The sequence below is a fragment of the Bos indicus x Bos taurus genome, chromosome 4, assembly GCF_003369695.1.
Source record: "Bos indicus x Bos taurus breed Angus x Brahman F1 hybrid chromosome 4, Bos_hybrid_MaternalHap_v2.0, whole genome shotgun sequence".
NCBI classification, from domain to species: Eukaryota; Metazoa; Chordata; class Mammalia; order Artiodactyla; family Bovidae; genus Bos; species Bos indicus x Bos taurus.
Genome location: NC_040079.1, coordinates 20,889,910 through 20,909,262, shown reverse-complemented (window position 1 = coordinate 20,909,262; position 19,353 = coordinate 20,889,910). Strand labels below are relative to the sequence as shown.

The following is a 19,353-nucleotide window of genomic DNA, read 5'->3' as shown; positions in this document are numbered from 1 at the left end:
GGACAGAGGATGAGATGGTTGGATGCATCACCGACCCGATGGACATGAGTTTGAGTAAGCTCCGGGAGTTGGTGATGGACAGGGAGTCCTGGCGTGCTGCAGTCCATGGAGATACAGAGAGTCATACGTGACTGAGTGACTAAACAACAGCAACAACTCAGCTCATCACCAGGAGTTTCTGAGCTCTAGGGTACGACCTTCTGTGAACCACTGTTCTTTCCTCCTCTTCCGGGGTGGACCTTTCTATGTTTCAGTGTTTCTGGAATGCAGGTGTCTTTTATGTTTGGTGGAGAGAAGAGATGTGGAAAACAGAATATCAGAATAAGCAGGAGTTATTACAGAGGTCCTTTCAAGAAACTGTTGGAGGACCAAGAAGGGAGCACAGAAAGCCCCCAGTGAGGACAACTCTGCACCCTTCACTGGACACATCCTCAGCACTGATGGGTTTGGTGTGCTCACCGCCACACTCGGTGCCCTGTAGTGTAAGGGTCTGTGGTTGTGTCTCCCTTTCCTACGAGCCTGTGAGGCTCCAGAAGGCGGGGCATGTCCTGCTGCTCTCTGTACGCTCAGTACAGAGCACCTGGAGCACAACACACCAGCTATGGCTTTGGTTGGGATATGAATCTATACTGTGTTCTCTCCCTCCCCAGCTAGACTGCAGGCTCTAAGACAGCTGGGGCTGTGCCTTTTGCGCTTTGCTTCTGGTATATTTCCCACCTTAGGGTCCTTTTATGGACTGAACTGTGCTCACCCACCCACCCCCAAAATCAAATGTTGAAGCCCTAACCGCCCTCCTCACATTCCTCAGAATACTACCTAGAGGCTTTCTGTGTGGACACCAGGCTGCCCTGGTTTACCCTGGATACGGGAGGGCTGAGCACGGTGTAAGGATGTAGACCTTGTAGACAGGGACTTTAAATCACCCCACCCAGACCCTGGACCCGCTCAGGGTATGCTGTGGCCAGCCTCTCATGGGAACTGGGGCTAGGGAAGCAACGCGGCTGGCCCTAATGCTGACCGTCTACCCAAACTGCCAGCTTACAGGGCAGAGATGAGCCCTACCAGGGACGGTGTTGTCCAACAGAAATCCCAGAAATCCACCAACAAACATGCCCGTGGTCAGCAGCACCTGGATGACTTGGTCCAGCTGAAGAATCCCTACAGTGGAGACAAAAGTGACAGGGATTACAAAATGGGCAGAGGATCTTAACAGAGACTTTGCCAAAGAAGATGTCCAGATGACCAATGAGTACATGAAAGGTGTTCAGCATCACTGACAGCAGGGAAATGCAAATCAAAACCACAGTGAGATATTCATCTCACACCTGTGAGGATGGCTTTTCCCAAAAAGAACTGAGAAGTGTTGGCAAGGGTGTGGAAAAATAGAAACCCTTATGCATCATTGATGGGCCTGTAAATTAGTGCAGCCATATGGAAAACAGCATGGAGTTCCTTAAGAAATTAAAAACAGAACTACCATTCAGTTCAGTTCAGTCACTCAGTCGTGTCCGACTCTTTGCAACCCCATGAACTGCAGCACGCCAGGCCTCCCTGTCCATCATTATGACCCAACAATTCCACTTCTGGGTATTTATTCAAAGAAAATGAAAACACCAACTCAACAAGACACATGCACAGCCACATTCACAGTAGCATTATTTACAACAGCCAAGATATCGAAACAACCTAAGTATTCATCAGTGGATGAGCAACTAAAGAAAATGTGTATGTTTACAATGGATATTATCCAGCCATAAGGAAAAGAATGCAATGTCGCTATTTACACAACATGGATAGACCTTGAGGGCACTGTGCTGTGAAATAAATCAGAGAGAGAAAAACAAATAGGTATGATCTCACTTATTATATGTAGACTCTTAAAAAAATGATAAAAACTCAGAAAAAGAGATCAGATTTGCAGTTACCAGAAGCGTGATGTGGGAGAAGAAGGAGGTGCTGGAGGAAGGTGATCAAAAGGTACACACTTCCGGTTATGAGATAAGGATGAGCAGTGTAATGTACAACATGAAAACTATGGTTAATGCTGCTGTATGTTAACCATACAGTTCTTAACAGAATAAACCCTAAGAGTTCTCACTACAAGGAGAAATGTTTTTCTTTTTTCCCCCACTTTTTTTATTGTATCCATGTGAGATGATGGGTGTTAACTAGACTTATTTTGGTAATCATTTCACAATGGATGTACATCAAAACTTTATGCTGTATACCTGGAATCATACAGTGATGTATGCCAGTTGTATCTCAACAAAACTGGAAATAAGTAATGGCGATGTAATGTACAACATGGTGACTATAGTTAATTTAAAAGAAGTGACAGGAATTCCTGGGAACCAAGGGCCCCACCGGCTCTGCTCCTGGAATGGTCACAATCTAGAAGATGGAGAATCACCTGTGTGGAGCCTCTCTGGGTTCTTGTTCACCCAGTTGGGAATGGCAAGCCCACAGAAGATGGAGAAGCCGAAGATGAAGAGGTTTCTGGATGAGTTCAAGTCCACGTACTGCAAGAGAGAGGCCCGGAGCCATCAGCACCTATACTGAACACCAAGCACCCCTCTAAAGTGCCCCCTGTTCGCCCATCACTGGAGGTTGGAGGGGGAAGTTGGATTCAGAGGGTGCAGGCTCTCAGTCAAGTCCCAACTCCCCCTTGACCCTGAGAGTTGAGTGGTTTGGATAATTCGATACAAACGGATCCAATTTTGTTTTTCAGAAGTTTGGATGTTCCTGGTTACTTCTTCCCTCCATTTGGGGCCGGTGCATTTGCTGGGACAGGAGGATGCCCTTCTCCTCCCTTGTCCCCGGGCTGTTCCATTCATCTCCATCCCCATGGGCTCCTCTCAGGAGATGCAATGCTGCTGCTTTTCCAAGGGTGCCTTGCCTCACCTGGAGATTGGAAATCCCCACGGCAGTGATGACCCCGAACATCACCAGGAACATGCCTCCGATCACAGGTGTCGGGATGGTGGCAAATGCAGCCCCGATCTTCCCAAATACGCCCATCAGGAGCAGCACGCAGCCCGCAGCGACAATCACCATCCTGCTTCCTACCTGCAGCACGCGGGGAGAAGGGATACAGATGGTGGCTGAGCTCCAACCAGGCCACATGCCCTGGAGACCTCCGCACTCTTCCTGGGGGATCACACACAACAGCTCCAGGGGACCTGCAGGAGGAGCCCCCTCTACTTCTCATGGGGCTAGGGAAAGGATGAGGGTGTGATCTTGGGTCCCAGCCTCTGCCCTCACCTCTCCTCTCTGCTGCTCTCATACCTATCTTCAAGTCCTGACTCCAGTGCTCCTTCTCTGGGCAGCTTTTTGTGAAGAAGTGGCAAGAAGTCTCTTTTGGGAAGGAGTGGCCCAATGCTTAAGAATGGAGTTTGAGAGCCAGTTCCAACTCTGCCTCTAACTAGCTGTGCGGCTTTACGCATGTTATCTAACCTCTCCAGATATCAGCCTTCAAATTTACCAGGTGGAATTAATAATACTTACTTCACAAGCTTATTATAGGAGGCCAGCATTGGTACCCTGGCAGGACCAAAGCCAGATAAGGGCACTACAAGCAAAGAACCTACAGGTGAACCTTGAACAATGATTTGGAACTGCATAGGTTCCTTTACCAGAGAAGGCAATGGCAACCCACTCCAGTACTCTTGCCTGGAAAATCCCATAGACAGAGTAGCCTGGTGGGCTGCAGTCCATGGGGTCACTGAGGGTCGGACACGACTGAGCGACTTCACTTTCACTTTCCACTTTCATGCATTGGAGAAGGAAATGGCAACCCACTCCAGTGTTCTTGCCTGGAGAATCCCAGGGATGGGGGAGCCTGGTGGGCTGCCGTCTATGGGGTCGCACAGAGTGGGACATGACTGAAGCGACGTAGCAGTAGCAGCAGGTTCCTTTACATGCAGATATTTTTCAACAGTAAACAATGCAGCACTAAACAATCCATGGTAGGCTGAATCTGTGAATGTGGAACCACGGATATGATGGAACCACGGATATGGAGGGACCACATGTATAAAGATCCAACTATAAGTTATGCAAGGGTTTTTGGCTGTGAGGAGGGTTGGTGCACCTAATTCCACCCCATTTCCCATATTGTTCTAGGGTCAACTGTACAGACCAATATCCTTGATGAATGTAGATACAAAAACTATCAACAAAATATTAGCAGACCAAATTTAACAGCACATTAAAAGGATTATACAGTATGATCAAGTGGGATTTATCTCTGGGATGCTAGGATGTCTCGACATATGCAAATCAGTAAATGTGATACACCACATTAATAGAATGAAAGATAAAAATATATGATCATCTCAACAGATGCAGAAAAAGCACTGGACAGAATGGAACATCCTTTCTTGATTAAAAAAAGACTTTCAACAAGTCAAATATAGAAAGAATGTAGCTAAAGGCAAATATAAAAAGCCCACAACTCACATCATGCTCAAGGCTGAAAGGTGGGAAACTTTTCTTCTACGATCAGATCAGAACCAAGACTAGGGTGACAACCTCACCACTGCTATTCCACACATTACTGGAAGTCCACAGCCATAGGAACCAGGTAACATAAAGAAATAAAAGGCATCCAAATAAAAAAGGTAGGAATAAAATTATCTTTATTTGCAGATGATATGATCTCATATGTAGAAAATTCTAAGACTCCACTAAGAAATTGTTAGAACTAATCAGTGAATTCAGTAAAGTAACAGGATAGAAAATCAATGTACAGAAATGTCACATTTTCCCACACTAATAATAAAACATCTGAAAAAGAAATAAAACATACCCGTTCATAATAGCATCAAAAACAATAAAATATTTAAAGATGAATTTAAACAAGGAGGTGGAAACTATAAGACTTTGATGAAAGAAACTGAAGAAGACACAAACGAATGCAAAGATATATTGTCATGACTTGAAGAATTAGTATTGCTAACTGTCCATATTACTGAAGCCATCTATGGATTCAATGCAATCCCTATCAAATTTTCAACAGCATTTTCACAGGAATAGAAAAAAAAATCCTAAATGCTTACATATAGTAGTATAGTGTCAGCTGTTCAGTTGTGTCCACTCTTTGCAACCCCATGGACTGTAGCCCACCAGGACCCTCTGTCCATGGAATTCTCCAGGCAAGACTACTGGAGTGGGTAGCCATTCCCTTCTCCAGGGGATCTTCCCAACCCAGGGATCAAGCCAGATCTCCTGCATTGCAGGGGGATTCTTTATCATCTGAACCACCAAGGAAGCCCCTAAAATGCTTATGTAAGCACTGCTGCTGCTGCTGCTAAGTTGCTTCAGTCGTGTCCAACTCTGTGCGAACCCCTAGACAGAAGCCCACCAGGCTCCCCCGTCCCTGGGATTCTCCAGGCAAGAACACTGGAGTGGGTTGCCATTTCCTTCTCCAATGCATGAAAGTGAAAAGTGAAAAGTGAAAGTGAAGTCGCTCAGTCGTGTCCGACTCTTAGCGACCCCATGGACTGCAGCCCACCATGCTCCTCCATCCATGGGATTTTCCAGGCAAGAGTACTGGAGTGGGGTGCCATTGCCTTCTCCGTATGTAAGCACAAGAGATGCCAAATAGATAAAGCAATCCTGAAAAAGAAAAATAAAGCTGGACGCATCTCAATTCCTGATTTCAAACTATACTACAAAACTATAGTAATCAAAACAGTATGGTGCTCGCATAAAAACAGACACATATACCAAGGGGACAGAATTGAGAGCCCAGAAATAAGTCCATGCATATACGGGCAATGTTTGACAGGGCTTCCCAGGGTGCAAGCTTCATCCCTGGTCATGGAAGGAACATCCCACATGCCATGTGGCCCAGCCAAAATGTAAAAAAAAAACAAAACAAAGAAATGAACAAAAACATTAAAATGATACTCCAGGGTAGGTTGTTTTGTAGGAATAAAAAGCTCTGGAGATCTGTTGCACAGCATTGTGGATACACTTACTAGTACTGAACTGTACACTTCAAAAATATTAAGATGGTAGATTTTATGTAATGTGTCTTCTACCACAATGTTAAAAATTTTAAGATACTCCAATGTCAACAACTTGAAGTCTGTTAATGCTGTGATAGAGTAGCAGATTTCACCTTTGCTTATTTCTCTTCCCAGCTTAAGAGCACATTGACCACTGACTGCCACCTGGTGGCTGGTGCAGGTTGACACGCCCAGCGAGGACCAGCAGTGGCACAACCAGGGCACCAGTCCCGTCCTCTGGCCACACGGAGTGTGAAGGGCATGCCCCCGCTATTCAGGGCCTAACAAAACATGGTCCACTGGAGAAGGGCATGGCAAACCACTTCAGTATTCTTGCCTTGAGAAGACCATGAGCACAGTTTATTTAACTGAGTTCATAAGAAAACATGTGATAAGAATTTACCACATCGGCAGGCCTCCCTCGCCTGCGCGCTGCAGCTCTTAAAGTCATCCTATATTAATAAAGCTACTTCTTGCCTATCAAAAAAAAAAGAATTTACCACATCAAAGGAAACTTCCGTTTTGTTTACAAGCCTAACAATGAACTGTGGGAACTAAGCATGAATCTAAGCACAATGAATCAACTTTTCAGGTTCAACCAACGCCCTTTGGATACACTGATGATGAATGGCAGGTCATCCCAAATCCTACCACCACAGAATTTACCATGCAGCCCTGGGTCTCTTTTGGTCTCAGGACTGACATCTGGGCTGGAAGCTACAACACCCTAGAGAAGTGATGGGAAGTCTCTGACCAACCTAATTCCTCCCCCTACTCCACCACTAGTCCCCCACTTCCCACCCCACCAACTAGGAGAGAACCAAAAACTAGTGAAGGCAAAGGAGAAAAGGAAAGATATACCCATCTGAATGCAGAGTTCCAAAGAATAGCAAGGAGAGATAAGAAAGCCTTCCTAAGTGAACAAGGCAAACCAATACAGGAAAACAAAAGAATGGGAAAGACTAGAGATCTCTTCAAGAAAATTAGAGATACTAAGGGAACATTTCGTGCAAAGGTGGGCACAATAAACGACAGTATGGATCTAATAGACACAGAAGATATTAAGAAGAGGTGGCGAGAATACACAGATCTATACAAAAAAGGACTTAATGGCCCAGATAACCACAATGCTGTGATCATTCATCTACAGCCATCCATCTTGGAGTGTGAAGTCAAGTGGGCCTTAGGAAGCATCACTATGAACAAAGCTAGTGGAGGTGAAGGAATTCCAGCTGAGCTATTTCAAATCCTAAAAGATGAAGCTGTGAAAGTGCTGCACTCAATATGCCAATATTTGGAAAACTCAGCAGTGGCCACAGGACTGAAAAAGGTCAGTTTTCATTCCAATCCCAAAGAAAGACAATGCCAAAGAATGTTCAAACTACTGCACAATTGCACTCATTTCACATGCTGGCAAAGTAATGCTCAAAATTCTCTATGCCAGGTTTCAATAACAGTACGTGAACCATGAACTTCCAGATACACAAGCTGGATTTAGAAAAGAGGAACCAGAAATCAAATTGCCAACATCCACTGGATCACAGAAAAAGCAAGAAAAACCCAGAAAAACATTTACTTCTGCTTCACTGACTATGCTAAAGCCTTTGACTCTGTGGATCACAACAAACTGGAAAATTCTTAAAGAGACAGAAATATCAGACCACCTTACCTTCCTCCTGAGAAACCGGTATGCAGGTCAAGAAGCAGCAGTTAGAACTGGACATGGAAAAATGGACTAGTTCCAAATCGGGAAAGGAGTACATTAAGACTGTATATTGTCACCCTGCTTACTTAACATATATGCAGAGCACATGATGCGAAATGCCCGACTGGATGAAGCAAAAGCTGGAATCAAGATTGTCGGGAGAAATATCAATAACCTCAGATATGCAGATGACACCACCTTATTGCAGAGAGCAAAGAGGAATTAAAGGTTCAGACACAACTGAACAACTGGACTGAACTGAACTGTAGTCCATGGGGTTGCAATGGGTAGGATACAACTGAGCAACTGAACAACTGGATTTGCACCCTGCTCATGTACCTTTCTGCCCTGCTCCTTCCTTCTACTCTCAGTTCAGTTCAGTTCAGTCGCTCAGTCGTGTCCAACTCTTTATGACCCCATGAATCGCAGCACGCCAGCCCTCCCTGTCCATCACCACCTCCCGGAGATCACTCAGACTCACGTCCATCGAGTCAGTGATGCCATCCAGCCATCTCATCCTGTGTCGTCTCTTTCTCCTCCTGCCCCCAATCCCTGCCAGCATCAGAGTCTTTTCCAATGAGTCAACTCTTCACATGAGGTAACCAAAGTACTGGAGTTTCAGCTTTAGCATCATTCCTTCTACTCTAAACAGCCTTAATTTAGAAATGATGCATCAAAAATTTTTTTGTTCCATTTATTGAGTATAATTTTCTGTTCTGTGTGATATTTGCTTCCTTTAGCAGGAAGAATAGTTGCTGCTTTTTACTCATGTAGCCCATTCCTGTTATATTTCTGTGTGGGTCAGTGGTCCTCACATGGAAAAACATTCCTTTCACTTGCACTAAGGGTTTGGAAACTTTGGGAAAATACCCAGGCGTCCATGGTGTCAATTGCTCCAGGGCTGGGTGCTGGCTGTGCTGTTGCTCACGCGTTTTAGCTCCCACTGTGGGCCCGAGGCCATGCAGATACAGAGGTGGATAGGTCTGAGGGCACGATCAGAAAATGCAGAGAGGGGAAATGAGTAGCAGGCTCTGGATTCTCCAAAGCTGACTTCACTTGTTCTGGGAAACACCACACCTCTGCACTGAAGCAGACAGGAAAGCAACATCGTAATAGTATTCTTTTCTAAGCCTTCTTAGAAAGCACCATCTTGAAGAATTCGTGCTGAACTTATGGGGCTTTCCTGTGGAAAATGGGAGCCCAGAAGAGATTTTAAGTAGGAACTAATTTAATTGGGTTCTAGAAAGATCCTTGGGCAGCCAGGTGGCAGCTAGATGAGAGATGGGCAAGATCCTGGGAAGAGATAGTTAGGGATGCTGCCATGTTCAGGTGAGAGATGATTGATCAAGCTGTGGTCCTGCTTGGAGAAAAGAGGACAGGAGGGCCACAGGCACACAGAGAAGACAGAATCCACTGTGAGGGGTGCAGGTCAGAGACAATAAGGATGCCCTGGGTGAATCTACAGGACAAGGTTTACAATGAGGAGAGGTAAGACGGGGGCATGGGCTGAACATCACAGAGGCCATGCTGAGTGAGAGGCACCCTTGGGACACACAGGCACAGGTGACCGCAGCCAAGAAGGTCAGAACAGTAGCAGAATAATGGCTCCTCAGAGATGTCCACATCCTGATCCCAAACTCACATGGCAAAGGGGACTTAAGGATTTTGAGATGGAGAGAGTATCCTGAATTACCCAGGTGGCCCAATCTAATTACACACACCCACATAAGCAGCTAGTCTTTCCCAGGTGTAGTCAAAGGGAGACATGACAAGGGAAGAAAGGTCAGAGAGATGCAATGTTGCTGGCTTTAAGATGGGGGAAAGAGGCCATAGCCAAGGATGTGGGGAGCCTCTAGATGATGGAAAAAGCAAGGCGATGGATTCTCCCCTGGAGCCTCCAGGCAGGAACGCAGCCCCACTAATAACTTTACTGTAGTCCTGTGAGACCTGTGTTGGAGTTCTGACCTCCAGGTTGGTAAGATACTAAATTTGGGTTGTTGAAAGCCATTAAGTTTCTGGCAATGTGTTGCAGCAACAATAAGAGACTAAGACATGGATGACAGATCCAGGTACTTAGCCTGCACACCCACCACCCACCCCTGCCACACACACATACCCGTGGACCACTGTCTTCAGCCTTACCCTGGTGATGCCCAGTGAGCCCACATTCTGGCTGTAGGAGGTGGTGCCGTTCCCTGTCCCCCAGGCCCCTGCCAGCAGGCAGCCCAGGCCCTCGATGCCGATGCCTCGGTTGATGGCGTGCTTCGGAGGGGGTGGTACCCCCACCAGGCGGGCACAGGCATGATAATCGCCTATTGACTCCACCACTGAGGAGATCACCCCTGCGATGATCCCAAAGACCCCAGCCAGGCTGACGGTAGGGAAGCCCCACTGTCCTGAAAATGCAATGCAGAGGGAATATTAACCCAGAAGACAACAGGTTACTGGACCCCAAATAATTTCTTTCCGAGAGGATTCTCCGGAAGGCTTTAAAAGCTGGGCAACACGTCTTCCAGCCCCACAACTGTCCTGAGACTTTGTCTTGAACCCCTGCCTCACCCGTGCCTCCCTGGGGGTGGGTCCCATGCCCTGACCTTGAAGTCACAGTGCGCACAAAGAACCAGCAACCCGGCCTTTTCCCAGGAAGGCCCTGAAGCATTCTGAAGTCCAGATACTTACTCAGGGAGGCCGTAGCTCCCTAGCCCCCGACGCCACCCCTGCCCATCACCACTGAAACGTGCTTATTCACACAACCTGAGCCAAGAACTGCAGGGAAAGGAGACCAGAAGAGGCCTAAGGGATGGCCTTGACCTCCAACCCAGAAATGTTCTCATTCAGTCCCGAGCCTCCCTTGTGTGGGACCCACCGAGTCCAGGAGGAGCCCCAGATGCTGGCTAGAGGTCGGGGTTCCTCTGTGCTTTTCCCCATCACAGGCTGTTGTCAGATCCCTTGGAGAAGATTCTCCCCCCACCTCCTGGCTCTATTCACCACCCGCTCTGGTGCCCTGAGCCCCATGGACAGACCTAGGAAGTGTGTGTCCCAGGCAACAAGGGCCCAGTCTGCTCATTACCTGGGTAAGGGAAGCGAAACCACGGAGCCTGGCTCAGGACGCTGCCTTTGGTGTCAGTGCGGGCCAGGTACCCATAGGCTGTGGGTGCTGAAGGGAGGGCGTCAGTGACTGTGAGCACAAAGCAGAGCAGCCACGAGATGCAGAGCCCCAGCAGTACCTGCGGAAGGGAGGTGCCCTTCACACCTGGTCCCACTCCCTGCCCCTGTCCACACCTCCCAGCAAGGTTGGGCAAAAGAGAGAATTCAGGAAAGCTCTTCAAAATGAGGAAGTGTTGGATTAGGAACCCTCCCAGTGACAACAGAAATCTGTGTGTCAGGGGATAAGTAACACAGTAAAGGAACACAGACAGTAAACCAAAGGGAGACCTTATGCCAGGTAAAGGCCGAAATGTCCAGGAAAGTAGACAAGGCCTGGGTCAGAAGGACTGCAAGCTGACTCCCTTTCTACTGTTTTCTGGTCACATAACTTGCTTCAAACTCCTTGAGCCTGAGTTTGCTCATCTGTACAATGGAATTTCAGCCATTGCTCTGCAGAGCCTGAAGCAGGATTTCTTAAAGTGGGGTCCTCAGATGTATTGGTTTATAATCTCTGGTGGTAGAACTCCAGACATCTGTATTTTTAGCAATGTTCCCAAGTGAATCTTATGCACACTGAACTTCTGAACCACTGGCCTACAGGGTTGTGGAAGGATCAACGAGATCATTACATGGAAGTATCTTTTTTATAATGCAGAATGTAGGTCATAGGTGAATCAGACCTGAAAACACCTTTATGGGGTTGCCAACTGCACCTGCTTGACAGATTGGAACAAATTCAACAGACAAGGCTCTGAAAAAGGAGGCACCGTCTGAATCATCCAGGAACCAATGAGAAAGAACCTAAGCATCTTGGCCCTTCGTTTTGCACCCATAGTGGTGATTCTGGCTACCTCCCCCAGGGCCATGCTCTGAGGACATCCCGGGAAACATGAGGAAGCTGTCCTACACTGCTGACCACTGTGGCAACCTGGGGCAAGCTCTCTGCTCCCGCAGGAGAGAAGCATTGAGGGAGGAGCTGTAGGGCATTAAGCCAATGCTCCCACCACCCATGGGCAGGGTGGGGAGGAGCAGTTAGGGGAGGCCGAGGAGGAGAGGCCACTGCAGGTAGAGAGCATTTGACTTGAGGCCCAACTGGGTGAGCAAGAGGCTGCCCCTCACTCTCCAAGTGAGTCAGCTAAGAATGGCAGTGGGTGGGGAGTGCTTCTTACAGGGAAGATCTGAAACAGGTAGAACTTAGAGGTGTGAGACTTCTTCTCTCGTCCATAAATGGGCACGGGCACTGCGATGTTCTTCAGGTACTGAGAAAACAGCACGATGAGGAAGATGGTCCTGAAACAGAAACAAACCACACCCAACCTGGTGAGCTGGGGCTCATCCAGAGCGAGGATCCAGGAAGCTGGGCCACCATGTGCCTCTGGGTCTGGGGAGTAGGGGCTGCGCTAGGAAGGTCCTCATCTAGGCCCTGCTCTGCATCCTGCCAGCTGGGAATAGGTGGGTGGGCCCCTTTCAGAGGCTGCCGATAGCTGACGAGGAAGAGTGGGCAGAGGACTACTATTCCTTGGGACCTGAGAAATGAGCATGACAGCTGCATAGATCCAAACTGGAGCCACTGAGGCCAGGGTCAAAGCCCATGTGAATGAACACATCCATCTGTTGTTGCCAAATTTCTCCAAAGCTCTGTTTAAATGTTGAGGGCCTCTTCCCCACCTCACTCCTAAGCCTTCCTGACACTCTTCCCCTGCCCTCTCCATCCCCCACAAGCTGGCTGTCACCACCCCATTCCCTGAATAAGCTTGACACTCTGGGACCCTCATCAGTGTCTCCTGGTATCACAGGTACTTGGACTCAAGTCTTAACCCTCCGCTAAACTACCAAATGCTTGAGAGCTGGGCTATGTCTCTGTACCCTTCCCAGGAGCTGGAGGTGTACAAATATTTGCTCAGTGAAAACCTAGGAGGCAAGGGACAGGTAGCATCAGCTGTCTGTGAACCCTGCACTAAGTATGTTTAGACACTGCCTGTGATGAACTCATTGTCTATGAAGACTAATAACAAATAAATAGTAATAATATATTCTAAATAGCCATTTCACTGCTTTTTAAGGTATTATAATGTACATGAACTAGAGAGCCTCTTGATGAGAGTGAAAGAGGAGAGTGAAAAAGTCAGCTTAAAACGCAATATAAAAAAAATTAAGATCATGTCATCTGGTCCCATCACTTCATGGTAAATAGAAGGGGGAAATGTGGAAGCAGTGACAGATTTCCTCTTCTTGGGCTCTAAAATCACTTCAGATGGTGACTGCAGCCATGAAATTAGACGACAATTGCTTCTTGGCAGGAGAGCTATGACAAAGCTAGACAGTGTGTTAAAACACAAAGACATCATTTTGCTGACAAAGGTCCATCTAGTCAAAGCTATGGTCTTTCCAGTAGTCATGTATGGGTGTGAGAGCTGGCCAATAAAGAAGGCAGAGTGCTGAAGCATTGATGCTTTCGAACTGTGGTGTTGAAGAAGACTCTTGAGAGTCCCTTGGAAAGCAAGATCAAACCAGTCAATCTTAAAGGAAATCTACCCTGAATACTTTGGAAGGACTGATGCTGAAGCTGAAGCTCCAGTACTTTGGCCACCTGATGCGAACAGCTGACTCATTGGAAAAGACCCTGACACGGGAAAGACTGAAGGCAGAAGGAGAAGAGGGTAACAGAGGATGACATGGTTGGATGGCATCATCTATTCAATGGACATGACCTTGGGCAAACTCCAGGAGATGGTGAGATATACAGGGAAGCCTGGCATGTTGCAGTCCATGGGATCACGAAGAGTCTGACACAACTTGGCCACTGAACAACAACAGTTGTTCATGAAAGTACTTGTAAACCACCTGAGCTTGCCAATATCCAGGACTCACTCTTTTAACTGGGTAATCTTCCTCTAGAAGGAACTCAAATGGCCCTCCCACCCAGGAGGGTACTTACGTGGCAGCAATCCCCCAGTGGATCCCAGCGTCGTCACCCGCGGGATCAAAGAGAGGCAGGGCCATCAGGGAGATTGTGGGAGCAATGGTCAAGGGGCCGATGAAGCGCATGAGGAAGCCAATGAGGCCTGAGAAGCCCACCAGCATCTGGACACAGGAGGCAACCAAGACGGCTCCCTGCAGCTGAAGAGAAAGAGTGGGGCTCATCAAGTGAGAGCCCGAGGCAGGGTGGGGCCTTCGGCGGGCGGTGAGGAGCCTGCAGTGGGGCGGGTCCTCAGCCCAGCCCAGGCCACCGGGAATGCTGGTACCTTCAGAGGCAGAGCAGAGGACAGAGCTGGACCCTAAGGGAACCAATGGAAGGTGAGCTCTGACCTCATTCCTCTCTCCAGTCCTCTATCGCCAACTGTCTGTTGGACATTTTCACCTTATGTGAAGTTTTTCAGGAAGTAGACTGCAAGGTTATCATGGTGATAATGCTGATGACTTGTAATACTGGTGTTACCCAGTAGTGTATTGACCGTCTTGCTGCTTTACTTTTCTCTGTTTTCCTACTTTCTGACTCAGAGGCTGCCAAAGGGGACAGAGAGTGAATTGTTGAGGTTCTGTGGGCTGTCCAGGCTCAGTCGAAACTTTTCCAGACAAGATGGAAACAAATGAGCTTGCCCGTGTTCTAATTAAACTCCATGGGCAGGCCCTGAAATTTGTATTTTGTACAATTTGGACTTGTCATGAAATATTCTTTTGATTTTTTTCAATCATTTAAAATATAAAACCATTTTTAGCTTGCGGACTTTTCAAAAAACAAACAGAAGACAGGCAACGGTCCAGATTTGGCTCATAGACTGTAGTTTGCCAACCCCTGAGCTATGGGACTCATTGAGTTTATTTCTCTTTTTTTACTTTACTTATTTGGTGTTATACTTTCTTTTTTTATCCCTTGCTTTGAAGTCTGATTTCCCAGAAAAGAAAGAAGTCTGATTCCTGCTTTCTTTTGATTAGTGTTAATATAGTATATTCCTCTCCATATATTTACTTTTAATCTACATGTATCTTTATATTTAAAGTAGGTTTCTAGAGAAAGATAAATATAATATTATATCACTTATATATAGATCTTTTTAAAAAGGGTATAAATGAACTTATTTACAAAACAGAAATAGAGTCACAGATGTAGCAGACAAACTTATGGTTATCAGGGGATAAGAGATTCCCTGATAGGGGTGGGGGAAATTAGAAGACTGAGGATGACATATACACACTACTATATATAAAACAGATAACTAATAAAGACCTGCTGTATAGCATGGGGAACACGACTCAGTACTCTGTAATGGTCTGTACATAAGGAGTGGATGTATGTATAACTGATTCACTTTGCTGTGCATCTGAAACTAACACAACACTGTAAATCAACTCTACTCCAATAAAATTGTTTAATAATCAAAGTAGGTTTCATCTGGACAACATATGTGGGGTCTTCTTTTTTTATCCACTCTGACAATCTCTGGTCTTTTAATCAGTGCCTTTAGAGCAATGATGTTCACAGTAATTATTGATCTAGTTGGATTAATATCCACCATATCCATTACTATTTTCTACTTGTTGCCCTTGGTCTTCATTTCTTTCTTGTCTTCTACTCTTTTTCTGCCTTTGGTGGTTTTAACTGATATTTGTATATGACTCCATTTTCTTTCCTTTCTTAGCATAACTATTATCCATTGTTTTCCCTTTAGTGGTTGCCCTAGAGTTTGCAATAAACATTTACAGTGAACTCAAGTCCACTTTCAAATAACACTATACCACTTCCTGAGTCGCATGAATAACTTATAGTAACAAAACAATCCTAATTTCTCCCACCTAGCCATTTTATCATTGCTGTCATTTATTTCACTTATAAATAAGCATACACAAGTATATAAAATTTTTTAAACTACCATAATACCAGAAGGTGAAGTTTAAATTGGTCTAATGTGTTGAAACCTGAGCTCACCATCTCTTCCCTACCACCATTTTCTTACAACATAATGACCATTTACCTGTCCTCTCTATTACTTCTTATCTCCCAGAAAGAAATGACATGACTATTGGTCCTGTATTTGCCTCACTTTCATTTGTGGCTACTATTGTGATGTAGAGTTGGACTGCTAACCATTGGTGGTTTCAAGACTTGAGATGTGTGTCAACAAATATAACCCAGTGAAACATGGAAAAATCTACCTTGAATTCCAATAGGCTGCTGCTGCTGCTGCTGCTGCTGCTAAGTCGCTTCAGTCGTGTCCGACTCTGTGCGACCCCATAGATGGCAGCCCACCAGGCTCCCCCGTCCCTAAGATTCTCCAGGCAAGAATACTGGAGTGGGTTGCTATTTCCTTCTCCAATGCATGAAAGTGAAAAGTGAAAGTGAAGTTGCTCAGTCGTGTCCGACTCTTGGCGACCCCATGGACTACAGCCTACCAGGCTCCTCTGTCCATGGGATTTTCCAGGCAAGAGTACCGGAGTGGGGTGCCATTGCCTTCTCCATCCAATAGGCTAGCTCAGTGAATTAAACCAATCCATTGATCAGTGAAAGGAAGTTGAAACTTGCAAAAACTTTCCCATGTTTACAGCACTGGTGAAAAGCCCTGGACCAGCAGATGGAGCTAAAATACCACAGCTACGACTCTGGGTTTGTGCTCACTCTCAGACACTTGGAAGTGATGTGGGAAAGAAAGAGTAGAGGCTACTGTTCTGGATCTGGACAAGAAGAACCTCTACCCTGGGCCCTGTGCTTTAGAGCAGGGGTTGGCAAACTTTTTCTGTAACTGGTCAGATAGTAAACATTTCAGGTTTTGTGGGCCACATGTAGTTTCTGTCACATATTCTTTTTTTAATTTTAAACAACTTAAAAAATGTAAAAACCAGGACTTCCCTGGTGGTCCAGTGGTTACAACTCCACCCTTCCATGTCAGGGGACAAAGGTTCAGTAGAACACACTCAGCAGCATGGTGTGGCCAATAATAAATAAATAAAATGTAAAAACTATTCTTAATTGGTAAGGAGTAAAAAACAGATTGGGTAACTTCCCTGGTAACTCAGCTGGTAAAGAAACCACTTGCAGGGGAGGAGGAGCTAAGATGGCGGAGGAGTAGGACAGGGAGAACACTTTCTCCCCCACAAATTCATCAAAAGAACATTTAAACGCAGAGTAAATTCCACAAAACAACTTCTGAATGCCAGCAGAGGACATCAGGCACCCAGAAAAGCAACCCAAGTCTTCGAAAGGAGGTAGGGAAAAATATAAAAGACAAAAAAAGGGACAAAAGAGGGAGGGATGGAGTTCCGTCCCGGGAAGGGAATCTTAAAAAGAGAGAAATTTCCAAACACCAGAAACCTTCTCACTGCCAAATCTGTGCCCAGCCTTGGAAGCACAGAGGGCAACATAACAGGGAGGAAAAATAAACAATTAAAACCCGCACATTGCGAGCCCTACGGTAACTCTCCCAGCGGAGAAGCAGCGCAGACGCCTGCACACGCCATTAGCAAGCGGGGGCTGGGCAGGGAGGCGTGGCGCGGGCTGCATTACAAGAATCTGGCCTGAATACCCCGAGCACTATCTGAGCGAAATAATTTGGGCTAGCAAACCAGACTGTGGGATATCTACCACGCAAAAAGCCAGCCCTAACCTATGACACCGCCAGGCCCGCGCACAGAACAAAGGACTGAACAGAGATAGCTGGCGGCAGACCATCCCCCTCCGGTGATAGGCAGCCAGAGCCGGAAGGGGTCAATCGCAGCCCCAGAGAGACATTATCTATAAAACTGTAAGCAGGCTTCTTTGCTAACTAAAACTTCTTGGGGGGTCTGGACGGTCAACATCTGCCTGAGAAGGTGTACCAGTGCACAACTAGGTAACCGAGCGGTGGGGAGGCGATAAGTCGCAGCAATCGCGCGCGCAAAACACCTCATCACCTGAGCTGCTCAGATCTGGGAAGGGCACAAAAAGCAGGCCCAACCGAGAGTCTGCACCTCTGAGGACTACGCGAGTGCTTGAACCTGAGTGGCTTGGACCTGGGAAGTACAGGCAGCCCAGGGCCGGCCACGGATGATTCCCAGTGGAGCAACTTAGAGCCTGAGCAGCCTGGGCAGAGAGGCTACACGCACCGTGAACGAGGTCAGACCCAGTGTGGCTGAGGCACTTTGAGCACACGCCAATGTTATTTCTTTGCAGCATCCCTCCCTACCTCCCCTCAGTGGGACTGCACAAGTGAGCCTATAAAAAAAAAAAAAAATCAAGTCCTCTATTATTCCTTTAATTTCCACTTTTATAACCGATTACTTTGCAAAAAACAAAAAGACCCTATTTTTTTACAGCAAACTTCATATATATATATATTTTTAATAATTTTTTGACCTTTTTTCCCTTTTTCCTTCTTTTCTTTAACATTGTATTTTTGAAATTCCAAACTCTACTCTAGATTTTTAATTTTAGCTTTTTAGTATTTGTTATCAATTTTGTACCTATAGTTTTTTTTTGTTTTTGTTTTTATGTAATTTCTGTGACCCTTTTTTCTTTTTCTTTTTCTCTGTTTCTTTCTCTTCTTCCTTTAAATAACATTGTATATCTGAAATTCCAAACTCTACTCTAGATTTTTAATTTATGCTTTTTGGTATTTGTTATCAATTTTGTACCTGTATTTTTTTTTTTTTTTATAATTTATGCGACCTTGTTTGTTCTTGTTTTTTTTTTTTTTTTTCTCTCTCTTTCTTTTTCTTCTTCTTTTTTTAACATTGTATTTTTGAAATTCCAAACTCTACTCTAGAGTTTTAACTTTTGCTTTTTGGTATTAGTTATCAATTTTGTACCTATATTTTCTTTATAATTTTTGCGACCTTGTTTGTTTTTGTTTGTTCATTTTTTCTCTCTTTCTTTTCCTTCTTCTTTTCTTTAACATCGTATTTTTGAAATTCCAAACTCTACTCTAGATTTAAAATTTTTGCTTTTATGTATTTGTTACCAATTTTGTACCTTTAAGAACCCAATCATCAGGACCCATTTTTCACTAGGGAGCAAGATTACTGGCTTAACTGCTGTCTCTTCCTTTGGACTCTCCTTTTTCTCCACTAGGTCACCTGTGTCTCTTCCCTAACCCCTCTCTACTCTACCCAACTCTGTGAATTTCTGTGTGTTCCAGACAGTGGAGAACACTTAGGGAACTGATTATTGGTTGAATCTGTCTTCCTCCTTTTCATTCCACCCATTTATCCTCCTGGCCACCTCTGCCACCTTCCTCCTTCTTCTCTTCTCTGTATAACTCTGTGAACAACTCTGAGCGGTCCAGTTGTGGAGTGCACATAAGGAAGAGATTACTGAATAGCCCACTCTCTCCTCTCTTGATTCTACCCCATCTCATTCGGGTCACCTCTAACTCCCTCCTCACTCTTCTCTTCTCCATATAATGCTGTAAACCTCTCTGGGCGAAACAAGTTTCAGGGCAAGACATACCAAGCAAATTCTCCAGCAGCAAGGAACACAGCCCTGAGCTCCAAGATACAGGCAGCCCAAAGTCACCCCAA

At 45.7% G+C, this 19,353-nt stretch overlaps 1 protein-coding gene across 3 annotated transcripts in view; it reads right to left on the bottom strand.

The window, feature by feature from the left end:
* The window catches only part of LOC113891174 (solute carrier family 23 member 1-like), an 85,473-nt gene that overhangs the window by 3,544 nt on the left and 62,576 nt on the right, over positions 1–19,353 (bottom strand). For all 3 annotated transcript variants that reach the window (XM_027538918.1, XM_027538917.1, XM_027538919.1), the window contains 7 exons: positions 13,802–13,983; positions 12,033–12,153; positions 10,787–10,943; positions 9,859–10,112; positions 2,902–3,066; positions 2,411–2,519; positions 1,063–1,158 (listed from right to left, as the gene is read on the bottom strand). In XM_027538918.1, coding sequence (XP_027394719.1) covers positions 1,063–1,158; positions 2,411–2,519; positions 2,902–3,066; positions 9,859–10,112; positions 10,787–10,943; positions 12,033–12,153; positions 13,802–13,983 — 1,084 coding nt within the window. The remainder of the gene's footprint in view (positions 1–1,062; positions 1,159–2,410; positions 2,520–2,901; positions 3,067–9,858; positions 10,113–10,786; positions 10,944–12,032; positions 12,154–13,801; positions 13,984–19,353) is intronic.